Genomic DNA, 27,451 nt, shown 5'->3' with positions numbered 1-27,451 from the left:
TTTTGAGTTCATATTGTTAAAGCAGTATACATTCTTATTGTGCTTTACAGCCACCACTGTCAGTGGTAAGGGTAGATTTTACCATAGACAACGCAACTTTGATCTGAGACAGGCAGCCTTTAGAACTGCCTGCTGCCTTGAGAGGCCCTATTACACATTTGTTAATCAAAGTCCAGTTATAAATCTCCTAAACTTGTGTAGTTAGGAAATGACTCAATGACCCAATCCTTGGACAACTGAGCATTGGACAATTACTTTCTCTCAAGGAGACAAGGAGATTGAAATAAATTATCTGGTTCCTTCTAGCTTTAAATTGAATAAGCAGATGATAAAAAAAAAAAAAAGATGATGAGTAATGACAATTACTGATACCATGATTAATCATTTCAACTCCATAACTAGTTTTTCCATCAATAAATTGAGATGATTAATTCACCCATTTACCTTAATCTATTTGCAATTGCTTTCTTCTTATTTTCTCAACATCAAAGCCTATGGCTGTCTTTTAAGAATATATTCATCTTTCATCTCCTCCCTTCCTCATTTACTCATTCATTCAAAGGGGGATTACTATTTTATTATAGCAGGTACAAGGTTGAAGTAGTATACCAGGCACTAGGGATGCAAAGATAAACAAAACAGGCATGGTCCCTACTTTCTTGAAATCAACAGTCCAACGGAGATGGCCAATATTATAAACACAATAAAATTTCAATTATTTCAGAACTGCTAAGGGCTAAGATGTTACAAAAACCTATAAATAGGGGGATGTGATCAAGTCAGGGATATTAGAGACGGTATCCCTGAGAAGGGGACCCTTGATCTAAACTCTATGTTTACAGAAGTTGGCCTTAACCAAAGAAAAAAAGGTAGCAAAAGTAATCTATTCAAGAGAACAGCACAAAGGCCCTACAGAGGAAGCATGCACATATGTTGAACAGGAAGAACTAAAAGAAAACTCCATGTGACTGAAATAAAGGGGGCTGCATATCATATATTGAAAATGGAGAGGAAGATTGGTTCTATAGTCACAAAAGGTTAGAAGCAAGAGACTGATATGACTGGATTTGTGTATTATAAAGATGGATTTGAAGGGAGGTCAACATTGTGTATGAATTAGAAGGATATCACAGTAGTTCAGAGAAGAGCAAATCACAGGTAAATCAGTGTACAGACTATAGCATACAGAGCAAAGGGAAGTAGATTTTAGAGGTATTTAGATAAAACAGGTTTGGGTGATGTATTGGGTTTGGGGAGCGTATCAGTGGCGATATAAAAAATCACCCTAGGGCGCCTGGGTGGCTCAGTGGGTTAAGCCGCTGCCTTCGGCTCAGGTCATGATCTCGGGGTCCTGGGATCAAGTCCCGCATGGGGCTCTCTGCTCAGCAGGGAGCCTGCTTCCCTCTCTCTCTCTCTCTGCCTGCCTCTCTATCTACTTGTGATCTGTCTCTGTCAAATAAATGTTTAAAAAAAAAAATCACCCTAAAACTTAGCAGTTTACAATAAATATTTCATAATTTCTGTGGGTCAGGAATCAGGATACAATTTAGCTGAGTGCCTCTGACTCTGGCTTAGTCATAAGGCTGCAACCAAAGCATCGACAGGGACACATTTACCTCAAGACTTGACCAGGGAAAAAATTCACTTCAAAGCCTACTCATGTGACTGTTGATAGACCTCAGGTTCTCACTGACTGTTGGCCAGAGACATCAGTTCCCTGCAACATGGACCTTTCTGGGGGTACCACAATATAGTGACTTGCTTCCTTCATTTAAGGACAGAGTTAGGGAGAAGAAACACTGCAAGAGAGTGAAAAGCCAAGCAAGAAGGAAATCATGGTCTTTTTGTAACCTGATGTTGGAAATGACATCTCAGCACCATATTGTATTCTCTAGGTCAAGGGTTTGCAAAGGGCAAACATACCAGAAGGTGGGAAATCACTGGAGGTCATTTGGGAGGCTTCTGTACCACAGGGAGTGAGGATGCAGGAGGCTTTGTGGTATTAATGAGATTGGGAAAGATGGAAAAGGCCAAGGTTTAGAGAAGTTATGTTTTGGACATGGTGAATTTGAAAGGACAAGGTACCTTTAATTTAGTTGAAAAATACATATTTATAAAACACCTACTATGTGCCAGGCACTACTCTAGTAGTTGAGATATAATGATGAACACAGAAAAAACCCTTGCCCTCATTAAATTTACCTTCTGATAGCTAAAGACAAATGATAAACACATAAACAAACAAACTCAGATAATGATAAAGATAGAAAAAAAATAACAGAGGATAAAGAATAAACTGAAGAGGATCTTCAGTTATGGTGTTAAAACATGCTTTACAGAGACCCAAGTAGCCTGCTAAAAGCCTTAGGATGTCCCCTAGATACTCCCACTGACTTTTTGCTTCACTTACAGTATTTATCTAAAACTACTTTGTATTGGAGTCTAAGTCACCCTTTACGTTAGGCCAAAAAAATGTGACCTCCATGATGCCTACATACACCTTTTGGAACCTGTGAATGTTTCCTTATTTGGAAAAAGGGTCTTGCAGGTGTTACTAAGTTAAGGATCTTGCAATAAAGTGATAATCATGAATTATTCAAGTGGCTCCTAAATGCCATCACAGTAGTCCTTATAAGAGACACTGAGAGAAGACACAGGATGAAGCAGGGTGACCATGGAGGCAGACATCGGAGAGATGCAGTCACAAGTCAAGGAATGCCAAAAGCCACAAGAAGCTGGAAGAGGCAGAGCAGATTTTCCTCCAAAGATCCCAAAGGAGTGTCACCCTGCTGACACCCTGATTTTGGACTTCTGGCCTCCAGAACTGTAGGAGAATAAATTTGCTGTGTTAAGCCACTCCGTTTCTGGTAACTTGTTACAACAGCCACAGGAGACTAATAGACCCTTCCAGTGTTGTTCCCTATTACTGGATTCATGGGATTTATCACAAGTTGTAATTATTTATTCACTTGGTTATTGTGTCCCACCCCTACTAATGTGGAAGCTCCACAAAGATGGGGCCTTCCTTGTACACCTAGCTCTTGGCATAGTGTCTAGAATATATTACATCCCTAGGAATTATTTGCTAAATGAATGAATGCATAAATGTCCCCCAGTAGATAAGTCTTACAAGACAAGAAACCATGTCTATTGGCCATGATTCCTGAAGCCTTGAGCAAAGAGTCTAACCAAAAACTGTTGTTGAACTACGTTTGAGCTCTAGAAATCAGGGATTCTGGATATTGTACTGCAATTTACAGTTATGCAACAACCTCACCTCTACCTTTGTAAACATCTGGTATTAGACTTAGTATGTTCAAGTAAGTTTGTTCCTTATCAGCTTATCTTTTCTTAGCCCTGATAAGAGCAGGTTCAGATACCATTCATTTTCTCATGCCGTGCATGATCCACAATGCTTGGCATATTGTAGGCAACACAAACATTTAAGACTTCTGGATGAATTCAAATATCAGGCTCAATCATAACAACACATCCTTGAGTAAATTTCTAATCAATTCTGAAATGAAATATTCTCAACTGAAAGGAGACTAATCCTTACCCTCACATGGCTGTGAACCTGTGAACCACTTGGCCTGTAGTAGGGGCTCCTTGAGTGGTACCTGGTTATTCATAACACTTACCATTCACCTAACTCAGCCTTGAGTACAGCATTAGACAAGAGCTCTAAACCAGCTCCATCACTTATGGCCATGGGATCTTGGACAAGCTATTTTACCCTTCTGAGCCAAAAACTGATACTAATACCTACCCTCTAAGAGTGGTTCTGACATAGAAACTACATGAAGTAACCAAATAGTTAAATTTAGGACACTGCCTGGCTCAGTAATGTATGTAGTAATTTTGAGCAAAAAAACCTTTGGCTTTTGAACATGTGCAATAAATACTCCTGCTTCAGTGGGCCTGAAACATCTGAAACAATGAATGGGACTAACTGACTCTATTACTGCCTCAACGAAACCGAGTTTGGAAAACCTTTGAACCAAAGGCCATGCGAGGGTTCCATGATTCCATGACTTTTTCCTTCAGCAACCTACCGGCTTTCAGTGTTTACAATGAAGAGGGACCAAACCGACGTGACAGGTTCTCCAGAAGAGTCCAGCACCTGTGGTAGCTCTTAAACCAGGCTCATTTCACGCTTTTTCGCAAACAGAGGTCACGACCTTATAGAGCGCGGGTCACAGGTTGAGCGGTCCAGCGTCTCCACGAGACTCCTTGAGTTGCCTGGGCAACGCCGACGTCACCGCGTAGTCGCATTTGTTCGTCGGCGAGAAGCCCAAAGAGCTCAAAGCGCAGGCGCCTCGTGGGAGCCAATGGGTGCGGCCCGAACGCAGGCGCCGCTGGGCCCCGCCCTTTTCCGATCGAATTCGGGGGCGGGGCGGCAGCGGGAGCGCGCCCGTCTTTCCCCGGCGACCGGGCGGTTTTCCGTGGCTCTGTGACTGGGCGCCCCGTTACGTAGGTTACGAATACAGTCACTCCCGAAGGGCCGTCCGGAGCCCGCCCGGATAGCTGCGCCCTCCCAATACCTGGGCACCCCGAAAGCGGGGTCCGCGATGGTACCGGGCGGGGGCTCGACGTGGAGCTGACCGGGGGCTGAGAAGAGTCGGGGCGACGCACGAAGCCCTTCCCTGCCGTCGGGGCTCCCGCCCGCCGATTTCCAGCCGTCAGGGTCACGCCTCTCTCTGGACGCCCTGAACACCGTGTCCCCCAAGCCCCGGGCCCCCTGCGGGAATGTTCAAAAATGAGTACCAGGTAACCCGAATCGGCGCTCCAACCTATCTAGAGCATACTTCTCTTGGGTGAAGTAGTCCAAGTTCGGGGTGAGAACAGAGCTCCCTCCCCACTCCCCTTAACACGGTTTTTTGGGTTCCCCCCCCCCTCCGGGTGAGAAGGAAGCTCTGGGTTAGTGGTTTTGACCCCAAAAGAGAAAAGGAGTAAGCATCCACAGTTTGGGCATGTGATTTGGCTTTTGTTCAATCTCCAGCTCAGTTCTTTTCAAGGTGTATGGATTGCCTGCAACTCTGATTAAAATGCAGATCTTAAATCCCCGCTCGGACCTTCTGGATCAGAATCTTGAGGGCAGGGCCCATACATCTGGAGTTTTAACAAGTTACTTGTGTACTCACTATTGATGCACACTGATGTCTCAGCAGCTGTTTAGAATAGAGTGAATGAGTGAATGCATGAGCGGGTTAAACCAAGAAAGAAAGGATTTTGGCTACGTGCTATTTTCTTTTTCCCTAAAACTGGGGTCAGTGATTCTCAAACACTGGGGCACGTTAGGATCTCTTGGGGGTACTTGTGAAAATGCAGATTTTCTGACCCTTACCCTATCTATTCACTATCTAGTGAATGAGAGTATCTGTAAAAACTTTCCGCAGTTGATTCTGATGCACATGGTCCAAAGATCACAATGGGGAAACTGCTTCTGGGTCTTCCTCTGTCCCCTTGAGTATCTTAGTGTCTTCAAAACATGGCTTGCTCTCCTCACCTCACTGGACCCACTGCTCCTTTTTTCACCCTAATCTCCTGCCCTTCCTTCCTACTTCTACCTGAGGTTACATTCTCTGTTTACAATTGTCCCCTTGCTGGAACAGCCCTCCATTGATTACCTGTTTGTGGCCTCTACCTTTTCACCAAATGCTGCTTGCCTTCTTATGAGTGTCCACCAAGTAGTCTGCTCTTCTCTTCTCTTCTACTCCCATTTGATATCATTAAATGTGTTAGAACAATTTAAGAGCGTTTTCCTCTCAATTTTTGATGCTATTAAAAAGTATATGCCCACAATGGAAAATTAAGAAAACAGGAGAAAGCAGAAGGAAGAGGGGGTGGATATTTCACCAGGTACAAGGATTTTTCTCTTTAAAAAACAAAGCAAAAACTGCCTCAAATTTAAAAACTTTGATATGTGACCTAATCCCAGAACCTATAGTAATTTATAGTAATTCTTTTTTTTTTTTTAAAGATTTTATTTATTCATTTGACAGAGAGAGACCACAAGCAGGCAGAGAGGCAGGCACAAAGAGAGGAGGAAGCAGGCTCCCCACTAAGCAGAGAGCCCGATGTGGGGCTCGATCCCAGGACCCTGGGACCATGACCCAAGCCGAAGGCAGAGGCTCAACCCACTGAGCCACCCAGGTGCCCCAATTTATAGTAATTCTTAACCACACACAGTTTGCACATAATTGCACAGTTGTACATAATGTTAAAGCTCAGAAGCAAAAATATCTTTATATTATTGAGAAAAGTTAAAAGCTGGAAATTCTTCACAAAAATCAGACAGATTTGCCCATGTGTGGCTTATAATTAAAATAGACCATAAAAGAAAATCATATTTCATCTTCATTTCAGATTCTCAATTTCTTGCAATTAAATCTTCCTCAGAGAAAATCACCTTAATTCCTTTTTTTGATAATTAAAGCTTATGGATATTCAGTAATGTGTTTAGTACTTTTATATAAACATGGCTCTGCATGTTCTCAGGTTTACAGTAGGGAACACATAGCATGTCTATACAAATGATTCTCTATTTTTCTTATTTTCTTGTACAAATTTTATAGATTTCCGTATCAATTTATATTAGCTATATAAAAAGATGGGAATGCTCAGAATAAGAATCATACTCCCAATCCCACTCAGTCCCAAGCTTTTTTATTAACCAGTACCAAAATACTCAATTTGCCCTTTTTTAAATTTAATCATTGCTGGCACTATTGAGCCCTTGCTATGTACAAGGTATTGTGCTTGATGGTTTATGTTTACCATCCTGTCTAATCTAACAACCCATTTTACAGATGGAGAATCAAGAGGTTAAATAACTCTCAAGATCAGGTAGTTAATAAATGTCAAAGCTGGTATGGGAGTTTGGGTCAGTATGACCGGGAAACTTGTAGCCACAGATAACTTACCAGAATTTATTAACCTGGCTGTAGAGTTGAGTTTAAACCCTTTAGTCAGAGATGAATAGAATGTTTTATAAGCATGATTTATACATGGCAAGTAAACAAACCCCATATCAAGAGACTGTAGAGTGTGTATGGCACAATTTGATGTTTATCATTCTTTAAAGAAAAAAAAAATTTCCTTAAATCATTTGTCCAAGGTGACCCCAATCAGAGTGGTTGTGGCTTAAGTACAATCAAGGTATACTGTAGGAGTTAATAACAGGGATAATGTTTCATCCCAGATCTATTTAACAGACAGATGCCAGGAACAGTGGTCATAGACTGTGTGGTGGATCATATTTCCTCTTTAGCATTGTCTTTTACTTTAATTTAAACATGTTGTTTTCGTTTTCCAGGGAGGTGCATTTGTTGAAATCTTTAGTGCCCAGGGCAAAAATCCTGGAGCAAAATGGAAGATCCTTGGCAGTCCATCTGTGATTTGGAAAGTAAGTGTTTGAAGTTAGAGCCACCGAAATCCTAGAAAGAAAGGAGAATTAAGGTTATAAGGTTTTGATCAGGTTTCAGAACTCTTTTTTACTGTTCATTCAAAAACCCTTTCATGACCCTGTTGGCTGCAGCTCTCCCAGAAACCACTCCTCTGTCATTTGAAGACTTTGACATACATCTCATAACCCTTCTCTGTAGGCCAAGGTCAGCTGTTACTTTAGGCGACTTCAGTGTTTGTGAGGAAAATCTCCAAACCCTGAGCTTCTCAGTTTCTTGATTTCTTCATCACTAATGACCTCTTCCACTCTCTTTCAGTCCCCATTCCCACTATCACATTCTGTACCTTACCACAGTAAACTGGAGGGCCTCTGAAATGGCTTAGTAAGACCTTGAGACATCCCTCTCCGACCCCAAGCTTCAGTTCTTAGTCTCATTGTATTTATTCTTCAACCTAATTGAGACCTTTAGGCCATTCGCCTTTCTATTTCCCCAGTGCTTAGTTTTATTTAGGCATGTATTTCTCTGTCTTCATTTCCTCTCCTCTCCAGCCCAGAATCCAGAGTCTGATTTCAGTCACTTCCCAGGCAAAAGCTTGAATGCCCTTGCTCTTTGTCCTTTCATCATGCTGGCCTCACAGAGGCCAACCATTTCTGAATAAGCAGTCCTCTGTCTTTTCTGAGCGGGGTCTGAGCCCCTTTAACTTTGGAGAAAAAAATTGATAACCTCTTAGATTAATAATACTGTAAATTCAACCTGAACAACCTGGAAAGTTCTCCTCTTATGTTCTCTTAGTCTCTCAAATGGTTATTTCTCCATTATCTTTAGGTTTTCAACCCCCAACTCTAACCCCACCCCCAATCCACAACCAGTACAGGCCCTCTTCACTGACTCACCAGAAGACCTCATGCCCCATTTCATGGGGAAAACTGATGCCATCAAATACAAACTACCTCAGCCTGCTGCCACCAGACTAAAAACGTATATCTATTCCTATCCCTATCCCTTTACATCACTCCTCTCCGATTCAATTGGGAGAAAAATGCCTTTCTATGGACATTGTTTTATAGGTAACTTTTTAAAGCTACTGTTAACTGAGTGCTTACTGTTTGCCAAGCCCAGATTTAGTACATTACATATATTTATACAGTAGCTTTGTGTGATAAGTACTTTATGCCAGTTTTCTGGATGCTAAAACTGAGGCCATGGGGAGAGTAACAGCTTGCTTGAAATTATACAGCTCTTCCTGTGAATGAGAGATCAGTGATGCTGGGAGGGTATAGAGCAGGGAGCATACTTAAGGCTTCCCCAGGGAAATGATATTGGATCTCTAAGAGCTAACTGTGCACTCTGTGGGGCTGGTGGAGACAGGAGAGTTTTAGGCAGAAGGAAAAGCACATACAAATTCCTTGTGCAGGAGAGAGCTTAGAATTTTTAAGAACTTGCAAGAAGACTACTAAGGCCAGAATACAGAGAAAAAAAGAGAGTGCCAGGTAGGAGACTGAAGTTTGCAAAACCACCACGTAGCAGCCAGAGTAGGTGGGGGCTTATGGACCGTGTTTTTGATTTGGGTAAGCTGTTGAAAGGTTTTAAGTATATGTCCAACTGTGTATAGATGAAATAATATAGTCAGTCTATGTGTGTTCATTCCAAATACAGGAGAGATGCTGTTGTGATGGATATAATACAGATTTATTTGAATGTTATTTAATGCTTAGCAGTCTTAGTTACAATGTATTTCTTAACACATACAGAAAAGAAAATTGGGAGGATCCGTGAAATATTATAATGGGTCTTTATTGGGAATTTGCTTCAAGATGAGAAAATAACCATTTACATTACCACTTTGAGTTATAAAAATCGGACTGTCACATATAAGGAGGCTTTTTATTTTCAGGTTTGGTTTTGTTCTGTTTATGTTTCTCCTACCATAGTTTTTTTTGTTTGTTTGTCTGTTGGTTTTTTTTTTTAAGATTTTATTTATCTATTTGACAGAGAGAGAGAGCGCGTGCATGCACACAAGCAGGGGGAATAGCAGAGGGAGAGGGAGAAGCAGGCCTCTTGATGCAGGGCTTGATCCCAGTACCCTGGGATCATGACCTGAGCTGAAGACAGACACTTAACCAACTGAGCCACCCAGGCGCCCCTCTCCTACCATAGTTTTTTAAGGTCATCTTAATTGTAACACTTTAATTAGTACAGATTTTCAGTAGGTGATATATAGAACTTCAGGTTGAACACTAGGGAAATAAGGCAATGATTAATTCCATCTGAGCCATGGCCAGACACCTAGGAGCTTATGGACCAGATACAACATAGGTTAGGTGATTTTGTATACGATAACATGGAGTGGTGTTCAGCCTGTGCTGTTAGACAGGAATATGTAGATAAAGGAGAGGAAGGGTAACTAAATTCTGAAAACTCTAAATTAGTAACTTGGGAATCCCTGAAACTAGGAAATTTCTTATTATTTGGAGGAAGAGTTTCTTGATACGATAGAGGATTTGTCAAGTGACATACAAGAGCTTCTGTATTCCAATTCCCAGCAGTTTTCAGGGTAAGAGTATCATCAAGACCCAACTTCTAAGTCATTTGAATCTGGGACTTTTTTCCCCTGTGGGTTTGCAGCTCCAGTTTTATGATAGAAGCCAAATAAAATATGTTCCAATTACCAGTGTTTTTATTTTTGTTCTACAGGAGTTTGATAAAGAAGTTAAAAGTTTTGTATTTGTCCTTGAAGGCAGCAGCCAGACAAACAAAATTCAGTTACCAAAAGAGAATAAGCAAATCCGTAAGTAAGATTTTTTTATATTAAAGTTTAACATTTGATTTTTAAATTATACTTTTAGGGCTACCACACAGACATTAGTTTGACTTTTACTGGCATCTGTTAACTTAAAGTGGTAGATCTGTTTTTAATTTAGAAGTTAACCTTAAGCCAGATTTCATGTATATATAAATATTTTATATATATTAAGTTACATATATATATTTTTGATTCACTGTTGATTCATAAGCTAGAAGTATTTTTTTAAGATTTTTATTTATTTATTTAGAGACTGAGAATGAGAGCACCCAAGCAAGCAGGGGCAAAGGGAGGGGGGAGAGAGAATCCCAAGCCGACTCTGCATTTAGCACACAACACAGTCCCATACGGGACTTGATCCCACAACCTCGGGACCCAATCCCACAGCCCCTGGACCATGACCCAAGTTGAAATCAAGAGTTGGACACTTAACTGACTGAGCCTCCCAGGCACCGCTAGAAGTATTTTTAAGATTTATATTATTTTGTAGCCATTGATTATCATAGTAATGGTATTTATTGAGTAATTGCTGTGTTCCTTCTGACTTCCCTAGCATTTTACATTTATTAACTCTTTTAATCCTGATAGTAGTTCTTTTGCGATGAACACACTGAGATTGGTTCTTCATCAAGAAATCAGATAATTAAGAGTAAGCTTTGAAATAAACCCAGGACTTCCTAAGTTACAGGGAAAATCTGAGAAAAAAGTTGTGTGAAATACTATAGAAGGCATTACTTAGTGGTACATCAACTTATATCTTTCAAGAATATTAATACCTAATATGTATAAATACAAGTACGTGTTTCAACAAAAACTCAAAGAGTAGATTTTCAATTCTTTCTTACTTTGGAAATTAGGACCATCATTTTAAAACAGAAGGAACCTTGAAAAATCGCCTGCATTTGCAATCAGAAACCCAATTATTAGCAGAAATGAGGTTAAGATTCAAGGCTCTGTCACCAAATTAGGCCATGCATAAACTGATGGCAATTGAAGATACATAATTTTTCAAAATGATTCATCCAATCTTCATCAACTTTATCCTATGATGTATGAACTATAGATTTCAAGAGATTTATTAAAAATAAGCAGCTAGGGGCACCTGGGTGGCTCAGTGGGTTAAACCTCTGCCTTCAGCTCAGGTCATGATCTCAGGGTCCTGGGATTGAGCCCCGCATCGGGCTCTCTGCTCTGCGGGGAGCCTGCTTCCTCCTCTCTCTCTGCCTGCCTCTCTGCCTACTTGTGATCTTTCTCTGTCAAAATAAATAAATAAAATCTTAAAAAAAAAAATAAGCAGCTAGTTATTTTTTATGTTGGTCATTTACTTATTTCTTCTTTTATTAGTTAAGAACGTTTATTGAACATATAATGCAATGCGTACCCGGTACTATGAAAAGACCTGTTCTTGGTAGCTGATTTTCTCATTTTAATTTAGTTTTCTAAACTTTCACAGGCTTTGCTTTATCTCCCACTTAAAGCTACTGCATGCATATTATAGATTTCTTTTTTCTTTTTTTTAAGATTTTGTTTATTTGTCAGAGAGAGAGAGTGCATGCACGCACAGGCAGGGGGAGTGGCAGGCAGAGCAGGCAGAGGAAGAAGCTGGCTCCCTGCTCAGCAAGGAGCCTGGTGTGGGACTTGATCCTAGGACCCTGGGATCATGACCTGAGCTGAAGGCAGGCACTTAACTCACTGAGCCACCCAGGCGTCCCCCTGTTATAGATTTCTAAGATGTAAACTGAGCCATAGAAATTATAGATTGAAGATGATTAATTTTTAAATGGTTTGTCGGTGTTTCTAAAATAAGAAACAGAACCTGAAAGAGAAGGGTTAATCTTTGTTGAAATCATTATTAACTTACTACCATTTTTTAAAAATGATTTCCTCATAGTTTCTTTTTTTTTTTTTTTAAGAATTTTATTTATTTGTTTGACAGAGATCACAAGCAGGCAGAGAGGCAGGCAGAGAGAGGGGGAAGCAGGCTCCCCGCTGAGTGGAGAGCCCAATGCGGGGCTCAGTCTCAGATCATGAGATCGTGACCTGAGTCGAAGGCAAAAGCTTAACCCACTGAGCCACCCAGGCGCCCCCCCCCAATAGTTACTTTTAAACAGTAGAGGTTTTTTTTTCCATTTCCACAAAAATTTGTATACTTATAAATGAGGTGAACTAAGATGAGCCAGAGAAATGTGTCTAAAACTGTAGGTTGTTCTTGTTATAGGAGACATGGTCCATCTGTTTTAAAGATAGTGACTTTGTGAGATGGATACATCTGGCTTGCAGGATCGTGGCTTTGTTCTAAACCGTGTTCTCTTGTTGGCTTATCCTTCTATGCAATGCCCTTAGCATCTATTCACATAATCATGTTACTGATAAAATCAAACCTTTCTCAGTTGGATCTGAGAAAGATTTCTCCTCTACGAAAGACTCAGTGACTAAAGACAAGCTCCCTTTTCCTACATTTATCTAAGTTTTTTTTAAGACATAAAACAAGCTTAATGTGTTATAATTGCTTTGTAAAAGGAAAAATGATAGTTTTAATTGGAAGAAACAGAAGAATCTTTTAATGTGTTTTTGTACAATGCCCTGTAATTAAAAATTAATCTGGCTCTTCAGCAGCGTGTGTGGTACTGTAACAAATGAAACAGTTTATAGAGTCTGCCCTGTACTAATGCCTTTAAGATTAATTATTTGTAATTTTTGATAACAGAACTTTATAGCTATTTTCACTTGTATAAAATGACCTTCTGTGTGAAGTTGTTGTTAAATTAAATGGCATGTCTTGAGTAGAGAATTGGTTTTCCATTAACATTTCTTAATTTAGTTCAGTTATCATTACATATTCCTATTTTAAGAGTAAACATCTACTTTATTTATGCAAACTTAAAATGAGCTACCCCATATGTATTTCCCACTATATTAGGTACTTAGGAAAAAAGCTTAATGATGAAAGTCAGTATTTTTAACTTTTCATTTTAAATAATGCTATTTCTGAGTTATATTTGAGCATCTCTAAATGTCAAGAGTTCTTTTTTACATAGCATTTTATCAAATAAAGTGTGATATTGATAATCAGATCGTGCAATTCTCTAGTGCAAGAATCTTGCACCATCCACTCTGTACACTTACCTTAGTATATCACATGTAGTACATCATATGTAGTATATCAAATAAGTTTGTTAACTTTGCCCCAGGAAGAAACTGTCACAATTTGGGTTATAATTTCTAATTGTAACCAGTTCGTGTTCATAACCAGATTTGAGTGAATGATTAGCCAACTAAGTAAAGAAATCTGTGATGCTCTTCATTTTGGATCGTGCTATGGAGCTGCCTGTATGAGATGCAGCAGAGTCATACACAGACATCTCTCCTTTGGTTGGTCTGCCCCAGGACTTACTCTTTTTGAGGCCCTTATTTGAAACCTTTGTTTTGTCTGGCAGTGGCATCTGAATTTTATGGTGTGTCTCTTGGGATCGGTATCCCTGAAGCCTTTTGTTTATCTAAGTTTCAGCTGCTCTGGAGGATGAGGATGATGTCATCTTTATGAGGTTCCCCCCCCCACCAACCTACTCCCACCCCTACTTTGGTGGTATGCTTAAAATAAATGTCATTATGACTTGCTTTGTTTAAAACTCTTCAGTGGTCCTGACCTCGCCGCTCTATTGATAGTGCTCTTGCCAGGGTCACTAGTGATCTCTGTATTCCTGAATCCAGTGGCTCATTCTCAGCCCTCATCTTGCTTGACGTAGCAATAGCAATTGACAAGTTGACACCATCCTCCTGTGCACCTTTTTAGTTTACTTTCATGGTTCTTCCTCTCCCCAACCCAGCTTCATGTTGCAGTGCCTGTAGACCCGACCCTTGACACTTTTCTATCTCTAATTACTACTTAGATTATCAGTGCTAGTCTCATGTTGTAAATACCATCCCTGTCTTACTCCAGCTTGAATTTATTTCCAAATCAGACTTCTCCCTCAAATTCCGGACTTGTATCTTCAGTTGCTTAGATGACATTTCTGTTTGGACAGCTTTACCTTACAAATTTCTGTTGCTACAGATAGCCACATCTCTGTTGTTAGCAACCTGTCTTTCCAGTAGCTCTGACAAAAAAACTTCAGTCGGTCTGATTTTTTCTTTCTTCATTCAGTTCATCGGAAGATCTTGTTGGTTCTATCTTCAGCTTAGACTTCGTGTCTGACTACAACTTTTTGTCTCCTCCAGTGCTACTATTTCTCGTGCTTGGAATATCTCCTGTATTCATCTTCTCATTGCGCCCCCCCCCCCCATTTTTTTACTTGCTTCCCTACTATTTGTTGTCAGTTTCACAGCTAGAGCAATACTTATACAAATGTAAGGCTCTCCACTACTGAAAATGTCCCATCTCTGAGTGAAACCCAAAGATCTGTAGGACCCTACAGTATCTGGTACCCTCTTTTTTTTTATTTTAAGATTTTATTTATTTATTTGACAGAAAGAGATCACAAGTAGGCAGAGAGGCAGGCAGAGAGAGAGGAGGAAGCAGGCTCCCTGCTGAGCAGAGAGCCTGATGCGGGATTCGATCCCAGGACCCTGAAATCATGACCTGAATGGAAGGCAGAGGCTTAATCCACTGAGTCACCTAGGCACACATCTGGTACCCTCTTAATTCTCTGACCTTATCTCCTGTTGCTCTTGCTGTTGTTCACTCTGTTGCAACCATACCGGTCTTCTTGCTGTTTTCAAACTTAGCCTGGTGCCCTGTCACCTTTGCACCTGTGCATAAGCTGGTAACCCTCTGCCCAGAACTTTCTTTTCCCTAATAGCTGCATGGCTCACCATCTCCTCTTTTTTAGGCCTTTACTACAATGTCATCTTCTCAATGACAGCCCACCCCACCCTATAATTTCTAGCACTTCCATACTCTTGATCCCTTTTACCTTTGTCTATTTTTTCCATGTACTTATCATCATTTAACATGCTATTTGTTTCTTAGGGTTTGTTTGTTTTTTTCTATTGTTTTTTCTCACCATTGCTAGAGGTAAGCAGCTCCAGCACAGAAATTTAGTCTATTTTGTTCACCTAGTATAGTGTCTGACACATAGTAGATATTCAGTAAATCTTTGTGGAATAAATTAATGAATGTATGAGTGGATTCCCATTGATCTTAGGATGACCTATATCCTTTGCATGGCCTTCACGGCCCTGAATGATTGAGATCTAGCTATTTGCCAGTATTATCTCCTGCTGCTTTTCCCTTTCTGTGTCTTTTACCAGCCCTTTATGTCTTTATAAAGATTCATCTGGGGCGCCTGGGTGGCTCAGTGGATTAAGCCACTGCCTTTGGCTCGGGTCATGATCTCAGGGTCCTGGGATCGAGCCCCGCATCGGGCTCTCTGCTCCGCAGGGAGCCTGCTTCCTCCTCTCTCTCTGCCTACTTGTGATCTCTCTCTCTGTCAAATAAATAAATAAAATCTTTAAAAAAAAAAAAGATTCATCTGCTCCTCTGTGGCTTTTTTCATCACATGATGGAATATCCCCTCTTCCTATAATATTTGTTCCTCCATCTCCCTCACCCACTCAACCCCTATTCTGTCTTCCCGGCTGAATTCCAGTGTTATTTCTGCCAGAAAACCCTCACTCATCATCCTCTTCCCTCCAGTGATCCAGGATTATACACTTTCATTGCACCCTGACCTTCTCTTTCCTGGAACTAGCATATCAGTTCTAAGAGAGTAGAGCCAGTATTTGTCTTATTCACTACAGACACATCCACATTGAGTCTGGCATGTAGTAGATGCTCAGTAAGTCTTTTGTTGGATGATGGATCTAATTTAATCCATACAAATAATCCTGTGAGGTATATATCTCATTTGTCAGCTCAGTTTTACATATGAAAGGAGAAGAGGCCAGAGAGGTCTTCTTACTTGCCCAAGGAATATGGAATGATCCAGAATAGAGGCATGCCTGTTTCCTGCCTTCTGGGTTGAAGTGGGAGAGGTGCAATTCAGTGTGCTATTCGTGCCAGGACTGTGCTAGGAACCAGAAAGTAGCTTCAGTCATGACATGGCTGGGCACTTGTAAAGGATGACTGTGTTGTGTTCTCGTTCCAAACTCATAGACAATGAGACAAACACTTGTGAGATGTACATGCGGTATACAGCTGTCACTGGCTGTAATGAAGGAAGTATAAAACCACTGTTTAAAAATCTAATGTGTTTTACCACTTAAATGTGTTCTAAAATATTCAAAGAAAAGAAGGACATGACCTTTTAAAAATAGAGGTAGTTTATCTCAGCAGAGAACAGATTATGAAACTGCAGGAACCTGCCTATTTCAGTAAAAAGACTAAATTTTTATGAATTTATATACTTGATGGGCATTTTTTGACTAATAGTAGTCACATTCGCATTTCTTAGTGATTTTCAATATAATGTAGCCAAAAAGAGTCAGTTTAAATTTACTAGGCCATTGGAAAAAAATATTACTGTAGAGTTTGTTTAGCATTTCTGACACATAGGATCAGTGTATGTCAAATGTATTAAAGTACTTTTTTCTTTGTCGGATCATCACCATATGGTATTGTCATACTTCTTTTACTCTTAGAAGTGAAGCCTTTTGGACACCAAGGCTTCTGTATGTGAGAAAGTTGAATTACAAAGCTTTCTTTTTTTGAGGGCAAGTGTCTTTCATATCTGAAAATGTTCATAGGAAAATGCCCTGTATGTGTAGCAGAGTTCATTGTTCTTGAAGAAAATTGGGCCGATTCAATGAGATTTGTGATACAATTTAAGGATCTTTGTAAATTCATTTATCCAGGTGCTGTCTCAGCTCTGTATACAGAGGCCATTGTGCAATGGAAAAACGCCATAGGGCCCATCAGTGGAAGATGCGGGAGAGAGATTAATTAATGATGATGTATTCAAGTTAGCCTCATTTCGGTATCTCACTTCAGTTTTGTAGTCCAGAACTCAGAGATGCCTCACTGGCTTTTCCCATAAATATGGTAAAATCCAGTTCCCAGGATGTTTACAAAGGTCAGAACCTATTATTTCCTATTTCCATTATATTACTACTCTATGTATGGCTCTCTGGAGCAGTTTGTAAGCTTAGCATTATAAGTAAAAACTTATCTTTGTATGTTAGATTTAAAAGATACTGAGCAGGGGCACCTGGGTGGCTCAGTGGGTTAAAGCCTCTGCCTTCAGCTCACGTCATGATCTCGGGGTCCTGGGATTAGGTCCCACATCTGGCTCTCTGCTCAGCAGGGAGCCTGCTTCCCTTCCTCTTTCTATCTGACTGCCTCTCTACCTGCTTGTGATCTCTGTCTGTCAAATAAATAAACAAAATCTTTAAAAATAAATAAATAAAAATAAAAAAATAAAGGATACTGAGCAGACTTGACCAAATATGTTTATTTTGTAGGAACTAAATTTTGGGTAAAATGTGGGAACTAATTAAGTTGTTCAGGAATATTGCAAAACAGTTTACCAAAGGAATTATAAACTAGAACATACATCCAGATTATCCAAACATGTGTTGTTAAAAAACACAACAAACAAACAAACACACATGTATTGTCACTTTGAAATAGATAAATTTGTTAAGTCTACTGAATTGGAATAGACAGAAAATAGTCTGCCTTTTAGATGAGTTGCCTTCTTTTATCCAAGTGTTGCCCTATACTGTTAGATTTGTAGGATAGATTCACAGATAAGTTAGAACATTTCCATTTCCTACAGAAGTCCCACATGAGGAAATAAGTTCCTAAAAGCCAAGTTTTAGGAGGAAGTGATTCTAAAACATCCATTAGGAACATCATAATTGAGAGAGCAATCTAAAGTTCAAAACCTAAGAGAAAAGAATTAAGTGAATGGGTTTGAAGAGGTAATATAAAATCAACTGATTTTCAAAACAGTTGTAGACTTCAGCCATCAAAAGTGCCATAGGGGTTGGTTTTTCTTCAAATATTTTTAATTCAGATGAAAATGGTGATGGGGAATGAAAGCGATCAGTTTGTGGTTTGTGAGCACTGAACTAATTAAAAGTATATTAAATTAACAAAAGGCATTATAAATGAAAATATGTTCATCCATCCATCTCACTGTGGACACATTTAAAACCATATGAACCAGATATGGCTCATCAAACCTTCAGTTGTAGTTGTCATAAATAGAATTGTTTTTCTTGATCTATAGTTTTTTATTAAGTGCTTTAGTACAATTAAAACTGTCAGCAGATAAAAATAATTGCCACATGTTTTTATGGTTGCCTTGATGTGAATCTGTAGTTCAGTTTTATAGGTTTCTATTGAATGTGTACATTCTCTTGCAACCTAATAAAAATGGTAAGTAAAAAATTATTTTTTAAAATTTTCATAAAAGTTTCACAAAGCCCACAGATGGGACCTTAAAAGGCAACATTTGTTTTTAGAGTTTGATTTGGTTTTCTTCAGCTTTTTTGCTTTTATAATGAAGTTGTAACTCATGGGCAGTGCTATTACAGATCTACTATATTACTGAAATGCTAGAAGCTTCAGGTTGTTGATGGTGTGTGATTGTGTTGGTTTATATGCACATATAAGTGGTTTGGACATATGAATGTATATTTTCCCCCTCTCATTCCAGTTGGACTGATCCAGAGGTTTCTCGTACTTCAGATTTACATACCCCTGGGACAAGACTTCTCCACTGAGTTGCTGTAAGATATACAGAACTTCTTTCAATGTTTTATGTGTATTAGACATTTGATCAATTGAAACAGTATAGACAGTCATTAATTACAAGTGGCAGTTTTTGCATTAAAGAGCAGTGACTTATCAAGTTGACATGAAGTAATTAAACTAATTTAATCGTATTTCTCAGATATCATTATAGTCTGGCATTTCCCCAGGGGAAGAAGGCAAATTTCATCTGTTTAAGAAAATACCAAAGGATTATGGATTTGACAATAAACAGCCTATAACATACAGAAACAAATAATCCAAAAGTTTAATATTTTCATTCAAATGAGGGGCAGTTTTGTACTCTCTGCTATTGAAAACCACATTTGGATGAAAGTTGATCAAAATACCTCATCTTAAAGTTATTTACTTGAGCTTAGAAATATCAGCTGACACATGAATGGCTTAGAATGTATTTTGTTTTAAATAACCTTGCTGTGAACAGATTGTTTAGCAAAAATGAGAATATACAACTTTAACTCAATTGGGCTGTCTGTTGTCTGAGATGATTGTGAGAATTAAAATAACATTTGATTTATAAACTCATATAAGATGGAATCTTGCTTAAGATTTCATTAGTACATTCACACTTTTAATAAAACATTAGATTTAAGGTATGCTATTTTCTCATTTTTCTTTGTAATTAATAGCTGTTCGGGGCCCAAGCTTAGTCTTTTATTTTCCCTGCTGGAATAAATGGCTTTTCCTATTAATGAAGTTAATTTTTTACTAGTCGCATTGGTGCAAACTGAGAGGAAGGAAGAGCTTTCCTAGTAAAATGAGAAAAACATAAATTTGAGGTTATTCTTTTGTCTTTGTTTATATACATTAAATTATTAGTGATTTGTATGTATGTTGGAAAAAATATAAATTTAGATAATAGCATATGATCTTGTTTTCTTAGTTGATAAAGGACAGATGGAATAATACATACCTTCGTTTTATTCAACTTTAAACCACAGTAAACTTCCAGGGTTTTCTGGAAGTTTATCATCTGCCATGGTTATCGTAATTCTTTAGAACAGTTCTTACAGTAACAGCACCAACATGCTATTTATATGGATCTTTCCCTGGTTCTGCAGAAAAAGCATTTTCAAGACTGTAAAGGCTTTCCAAAGGTGCAGAGAATACCACATAAAGTTCTATTTCCAATGTAGGGGAAAGTGGTTCCTACCAAATGGAAGGAGGCAAACTGTATTTTATTTTTAAGCTTATTAAGTTCCGTATATAGAAATCCAGTGCAGTGCCTTTTCTTCTGATCTCTACCACCTGTGCTTTGAGATTCTTCGGAAGCTGCGGCAGGGGCACTCGTGGTTGGCCTTCTGATCAAAGCTGTGCAGGACGCTTGGCTTAACCTTGGAGCAGACTCTCACTGAGGAGCATTCTTCGCCTATGCAAAATCAAGCTTTATTTGTGCCCCCAAATACTTGAGCTTATCACCCTAGTCTAGGCAAGATACTGTTTTAACTAAGTTAGTGATAACTGAATCTTTAATTATTGAGGAATTGACAGGTATGTTAGTATGTTAGGTTTAACTTCGTCTCAGCAAGAGAGTAGCTGCTCTAAGTAAGCCTGACTACACCTTCATTACCCTATTATTAATGAACATCTTGGCCAACTTAAGGATGGAAAAACATTTTCAGGGCTGATGGGATTACTTATTAGATTTTGAATTCACTTGACTGTAATCATAGATTCTCTTGTGCTCTGTGGACAAGCATTTGGATTTTTTCCAGTGGCTTTAGATTTATAGTTTTAGGAAATAAATATCTTATGGACAGAAGATCAAAATTATTAAATAACTGGCATTCTCTGTCCTGGCCTTGTGAATTTAGCAGATTATAAGGAAATATATTGACTCTACATTTGAGTTTGCTGCTAATAGATAATCAAGATATTTTGCCATTTTAGGAAGTAATGGCAGAGACCATATTTTTATAAAAAAGAACATAGAAAAATGCGTATAGACTGTCTTTCTAACTATAGCTTTTTTTTTTTCTTAAATGAAAGGACTTTCTTTCAACACTCTTAGTGTTTTACTGTATTTCTAGCAGCATAGCTTCAGGCTATTTGAAATAATACATTTCCCTAACAAGTTTGGAAAGTCTTATAATAGTAGAAAGATATCTGGCTTCTAAAATATTCCATTGTCAGAATGGGAGAGGCATTTTGTTTCACAAAGATACAATAACGCATCAAGGGGTTTTCATAAGTGGAGTCTTGCCAGCTGCATTATGAATGTAATCATGGTTTCTGCAGTATCTTCCTGTGTCTCTCACGTCCACTAGATGGTCATACTGCTTGGGGGAGGTCATGCATCTGTGGGTTCGTGGATGCCTTGGTACCAGCAGCAACCCTGCCTGAGGAATCCTCCAGTCAGTCCACAAATTACTGAATCCCTGTTCCTGTCAGGCAGCGGTTTAGGGGTGGGAAGTCAATACACATTAAATATGTACACTTTTTCCTACTCCCACTTCTTCCCTCCTGGTCCCAGACTGCCACCTCATTGCCCCTCATCTGCTGTTGAGCATACCAGTGGATTTCCCAGATTCTCCTGTCTTTTTTCAATGCTGTCCCCACACTGTAGCTAGCGTGATCTTTCTAAAAACCAACTGGAATTCCCATTGTATCGAGGATAAACTCTCTCCAGTTCTTGATGGTCCTGTGTATTTCAGTCTGCCCACTCTCCCCTCTCATCTCATACCTTTCTGCCCTGAGCTCACCATTTGTCAGCCACGCTGGTGCCTTTTTTGGCCTTACTGGCCTTACTGGCTTTCCCTTTCTCACACATCAGATGAAGAAGTCTTTTCTTAGGGTCCTATGCTCAAGTGGTTTATATCTCCATTTCTTTGCCTTGCTAATTCCTACTCAGTCTTCTCATCTCAGTTTATGTGTCCTTTCTTCAAAAAGGCCTTTTTGGATTTTGCCGTACTAAATGAGTTTCATCTTTTATGCTCTTTTGTTTTCTAGCACCCTGTTCTTTTTCCTTCTTTATGGCTATACCAGTTTATAATTCTGTGCACTTGGTTAACTGTCTTTGGGGGTAGATTTTTGTTTTAAAGATTTTATTTATTTATTTGACAGACAGAGATATCACAAGTAGGCAGAGAGGCAGGCAGAGAGAGAGGAGGAAGCGGGCTGCCCACTGAGCAGAGAGCCCGATGCAGGGCTGGATCCCAGGAACCTGGGATCATGACCTGAGCAGAAGGCAGAGGCTTTAACCCACTGAGCCACCCAGGCGCCCTTAAATGCATCTCGATAAATGTTGTGATGACATAAGAGCAGGACCTGGAGGTGACATGGGAAGTATTAGGTGGAAGTAAGAGCATAATCTTGGGCCTGGACAGATCCAGTGTCAAGTCCTGGTTTACCTCTCTGTGACTTTGGGCCAGTTACTTAACTCTCCTCACCTATGGGATGAGAGCAATAATATCTCCTTCACAGGTGTGTCATAAGAAGTAAATGAGAAAATTAGCATAAAGTAACAATGGTTCAATTTACTAATCACTTACTGTATACTGGACATTGTCCCAAACGCTTTGTTTTAGTTGAATTAATCCTCAGAATGAACATATGTAGTAGTCATAATCACTGACTCTGTTTTACCATTAAGGAAACTGAAGTCTGGAAAGATTAAGGAATTTGCCACAGGTTATAGACCGACTAAATCTTAGAGCTAGAATTCAGGGACACCTGGGTGGCTCAGTCAGCTAAGCCTCTGCCTTCGGCTAAGGCCCGGATCCCTGGGTCCCAGGGTCTAGTCCCACATCAGGCTCCAGGGAGCCTTCTTCTCCATTTGCCTGTCACCTCCCCTGCTTGTGCTTTCTCTCTCTCTCTCTCTGACAAATAAATCATAAAAAATAAAATCTTAAAAAAAAAAAATAGAGCTAGAATTCAGACTTAGAGTTTAAATGCACGACCTGTGCTCTGCACTCTGCACCACTGTTATGTTTCTATAGTATACATTATTTTTCTATACAAACTGTACATACATTATGTTTCTATAGTATACATTATTTTTCTATACAAACTGTACATACATACATATGTAATAGGGATATTTTATTTGAATCCTGTATAAGACAAAAGTGCTAAGCCTTCTATGTCTTCCTGTAATAAACACAGTGCTATCATTAGAGCTGTGAGAGGGGAAAGGTCTTTCATTCTAGATGTTCCTCTTTCTTCAGAGCTTCATAACCTGACCAGCAATTATCCAAACACATTACATTTTGGGTGTAGAGAAAAGGGAGTGTTTACCGTGCTAATGCATAATGTGTTAGCAATAAAGTAACACAGTTCTCCCTTACTTCTCTTCTGGTGTCAGCCCACAAAATAAAACCCCCTCCCTTACTTTTTAAAAAATAAACTCTTTTTGACTTACTTCTTAGCATTAGCACTTTTCATTTCCAAAGTATGTTAGTGTACCTATATCTCACTATTTAACCTGAAGTTAAATGATTTAGTAAACAACAGATTTTTGAGAATTCTTTCCTTTTGTGATCTCTTCCGTGCATGGCAGTGGGAAGCCAGCAGCTCCCCTGTGTGGGTTGTTAGGTGTTTCAGAGCCTGGGGGCAGACATCTGGTGCACAGGAGGAACACCACGAACCTGAGCTCTTGGAAAAGAACCAACTGCATCTTGAAATAGAAATCCATTTTGCTATATTTGATGCTGCCAGTCACATTAAATGATTTTGGAATATTATATTTTTTGACAGGAATTGCATTCATTTTACTGAATATTGTTGAGCTGCATTAATTCCTTTCTCTATCCTGATTTTGTCATTATTTCAATGAATTCTGAGAGACATTTTGTACTGTTAATGCCTCTAGTGAATTGACATTATTTTTCTCATTTTCACTCATTTAAACTAGTGTCTTTTCAGGAGATGGGATGAAAGCACTATGAAGCTGGTGGTGGGCATCATGTGCTATTTGTAGAGGTTGGGGATGCTTAGCCTGCAGGTCCTGGGAAATATTATTGCCAGAAGGTTTCGCATTTTGAGCCTTTAGCTGTTTGGAGTACTGCTTTCATTTGGAATCTCATAAGGTAAATTCTTAAAAACAACAACAACAAAAAAAAACACCTGCTGATCCTTTGTGATATCTTCATTGCAATATTCTGAATTTGAATTTATATCTGAGTAGAATTTAATGATTTTAACCTAGAATTCCATCTGAGACTTATGACGCTCATTCTGGAATGAATGGAATTTTTCTCTCATTCTTTTGCTGTACCCCCTAGTTATATGCCTTTGGGCCAGGCACTTAACTTCTGTCTCAATTTCCTCTTCAGTAAATGGTAATGTGAGCTTTTTTCTTTTGTTTTAATTGTCAGAGTTAATCGGTGATGTTGGGCTTTTTCCTAAGAAATACTAGGAAGGTTAGGTCCATGTGGATCTTAAAGTTTCCTCTTTCATTTCTGTAAAATGGAAAATTGAAACAAAACAAAGCTTTAGCCTCAAGGTAATTTCATAAAAGTTTTCCCTGTATCAACCTTTTCGGTTTTGCTGATAGTGAGCTAGACAAAGAAGTCAAAAGAGAAGTTTAATAGAAGTGTCAGGCCCTTCTACCCTATTGAGTTTTGCTCTTGTCTCTTCTTGAATAAGATTGGAGACGGTAGACTTCTTTGAAATTTTATACCAAGTAAAGGAAATATGGCCTCACAGCCACAGACCTGTTCTTTTCACATTGCATCCGTCTTCTTCAGCCACTTTAAAGCTACCAGAGTTGAAAGAATACTTAAAATTTACATCAGAATGACATTGGCAAAAGCTTTTGAGATTGTATCCATTTAACCAAGCACAAATAACTCTTCCTGTGGAAAATTTTTGTTATTATTTTTTTTTTCTGGTCATTTTGATCCCTTTCTTTGGAGAAAATAGTGGTTTCTATGTATCTCTTAAGTGATGTGTAGAAACAATGTTATCCAAGAGCCAAGTATTCTATTAGCCAATAAAATATTTTATGTCACATCTCTAAACTGTGTGTTTAGAACCTGGCAAAAATGGCCAGGTGTTGCTCTTTTTCAAACTAGCAGGAGTATCAAGTACTAAAGTGGTCATGACATTGCAAGTTTCATTAACATTTTGAATGTAGCTCATGGCTAATTCCAACTTCTATTTTTTCTTTTTAAAATCATCAGTATTTAAATCTCATTATTTTAATTATATCCAATTAAATGTACTTGCATAATCAGTATATTTTGTTACATGCATTAGTAAGGAGAGCACTTTAAGATGCTTTGCATAGTGTCTTTCATAATATATTAAATTTGCATGCCTTAAAATAGGTTTTATGTAGGAGATTTAGATAACATATGTGGTAGGTATATAAATCAGATGCCATATTCTTTATCTATTAAATAAGTGTTTTTGAGAAATCTTTTGTTTCTGGTTATTAGTTTGGTTCATTTTATTTTTCTAAATTATCTTGACAGTACTCTTTAGATAACCTCGATACATTCTGAAAGCTGAAACACAATACTAGCAAAAGAAAAATTGCACATATGCAAATATTAGGAAGTGTTCTTACACTAATTAATTTATTATGCAAAATCATAATTAAAGGTCATACATTTGTTAGAGTGCTGTGCAGTTAAATTATTGCCCTAAACACCATCAGGGCATAAGTCAAAGTCCTGTGATGGGTCAGCTTGCAGAGTCCTGGGAGTCACTGGTTTTGCCCTGGGCAAGCTGCTGAGCTCTCTGTGTGTCACAGCCTCATTTGTACAATGGGGGAGATATTCATACCTATTTATTGAGTAATTACAAGGATTAAGTTCATAATGCCAAATGGTAACTGAATAGTTAATGCATAATTTTTATATCTCTAAATAAGTGCCAAAATATTTAATTTTTAGATTGTTCTTCTAAAACATTTTTTAAAAGATTTTTTTTTTTAATTTATTTGAGAGAGAGAGAAGGAGAAAAATGAGGAGGTGAAGGGGCAGAGGGAGAAGTGGGCTCCACGTGTGGCTCGGTCCCAAGACCCTGGGATCATAATCTGAGCTGAAGACAAACGCTTAACTGACAGAGCCACCCAGGTGCCCCGGTTCTTCTAAAACATTTTGAAACAAGTTGGGTATGTCTCTTCTCCCTGTGAAGTTAATGGTACTAGTCCCTGAAGAGAGATTGGAAACCTTTTTTTGACTACTGACTCATGCAGGTGTTCCATCTGGAAGAAAGTGATCAACATGAAGATGAAAAGAAGAGTCTCCCATCTGTTGGTTATGGATGCTAGCGGTTTATTTAAAAGACAGCTTAGAGCATTGGAACTCCCAGCTTAGAGCATTGGTTGAAGGGACTTACAGGTGACCAGGCCAAGTGCAGAACCAACCACAGATAGACAGGAGGGTTCATCTGTCTAAATAAACAGGCCCTGAGAAACATAGATAAAGTACATAGACTTCAGTGCTTAAGGTATAAGATGTAGGCCTTTGCGATTTACTACTGCCTGTGTCCTCCTTCACTAACAGCGATGATTAAAGATGACTCATAGCAAATCCCATATCTTCCAAATGCTCTTACTTCTTTGGAAGTAGTGTTGGAAAGATAGGTTTCTTCAGTGCCATTGATATATAGCTCACTTTTTATTGTCAGGAGAAATGTTTCATCTAGTTTGGTTCTCTTTCCTTCTCACTGTATTTTTTTTTTAAGATGTATTTATTTGAGAGAGAGAGAGAGAGCACAAGCAGGGGAAAGGGCAGAGGGAGGGGAAGAGGAAGAGAATCTCAAGCAGCCTCTGCGTTGAGCACAGAGCCCAACAACGTGGCTCTGTCTCATAACCCAGAGATCATGACCTGCACTGAAATCAAGAGTTGGATGCTTAACTAATTGAGCCACCCAGGCAGCCCCCCTTACTGTATTTTTTTTTATTCTGGCACTTAATTATTTCAGTTATTCAAAATAAAATAATTTTAAACATCCACAAAATACAATACAATGTGTATGTTAGGGGATTTCCAGAGTCCCCATTATAAAATGTGTAATAATTTAGGAATTTTTATTAATGGAGCATTCTAGAATGTAAGAAAACATCCTTGTTAGCAATTAAAATATGTCATGAAACTTTATGAACTCATTTGGCTTTCATTAAGTCATCTGGTAATAATTGCAAGCCTCCCAGTGGGGAGGGCTGGTATCTCTAGCATTCCTGATTTTTGCAATTTTTTTCCTCTTAAATTGTAGAGTTTCCTACTTGGTTGTGCAGGTATTTTAGAGTCTTTATTTGGACTCACAGAAATATTTGGATTGACCTGAGATGGCCAATGGGATATAAGCAGAAGTAATATTTGGATTGAAATATATGTATTAAATCACAAACATATCTTACAACAGTGCTTACACATAAGTCTGCTAGGGCATTTATCACATAATGGTCCTATTATTTATGTATTGCTGTAACCAACTCTGTACCCTAACTAGACCATGAGATCTTCAGGGGCAAATGCATTTGGATCCCAGTGGAACTATCATCAAACTTTGAATTTCTAAGTCCCATGTGAAAAGACATTGCCCAACTATTGCCAGTAGGCAGCCACAGAC

General features: G+C 38.8%; 1 protein-coding gene across 3 annotated transcripts in view; it reads left to right on the top strand.

Moving 5' to 3' along the window:
• Positions 1 to 4,419: 4,419 nt before the first annotated feature.
• CFAP20DC (CFAP20 domain containing) overlaps positions 4,420 to 27,451 on the top strand; it is a 255,896-nt gene continuing 232,864 nt past the window's right edge. For all 3 annotated transcript variants that reach the window (XM_045989870.1, XM_045989869.1, XM_045989872.1), the window contains exons 1-4: positions 4,420 to 4,770; positions 7,319 to 7,408; positions 10,104 to 10,197; positions 18,813 to 18,885. In XM_045989870.1, the coding sequence (XP_045845826.1) occupies positions 4,750 to 4,770; positions 7,319 to 7,408; positions 10,104 to 10,197; positions 18,813 to 18,885 (278 nt within the window). In that variant the 5' untranslated portion in view covers positions 4,420 to 4,749. The remainder of the gene's footprint in view (positions 4,771 to 7,318; positions 7,409 to 10,103; positions 10,198 to 18,812; positions 18,886 to 27,451) is intronic.

Source organism: Meles meles, chromosome 20 (genome assembly GCF_922984935.1).
Source record: "Meles meles chromosome 20, mMelMel3.1 paternal haplotype, whole genome shotgun sequence".
NCBI classification, from domain to species: Eukaryota; Metazoa; Chordata; class Mammalia; order Carnivora; family Mustelidae; genus Meles; species Meles meles.
The sequence above is the reverse complement of the archived record's forward strand: the minus strand, read 5'-3'. Positions and strand labels throughout refer to the sequence as shown.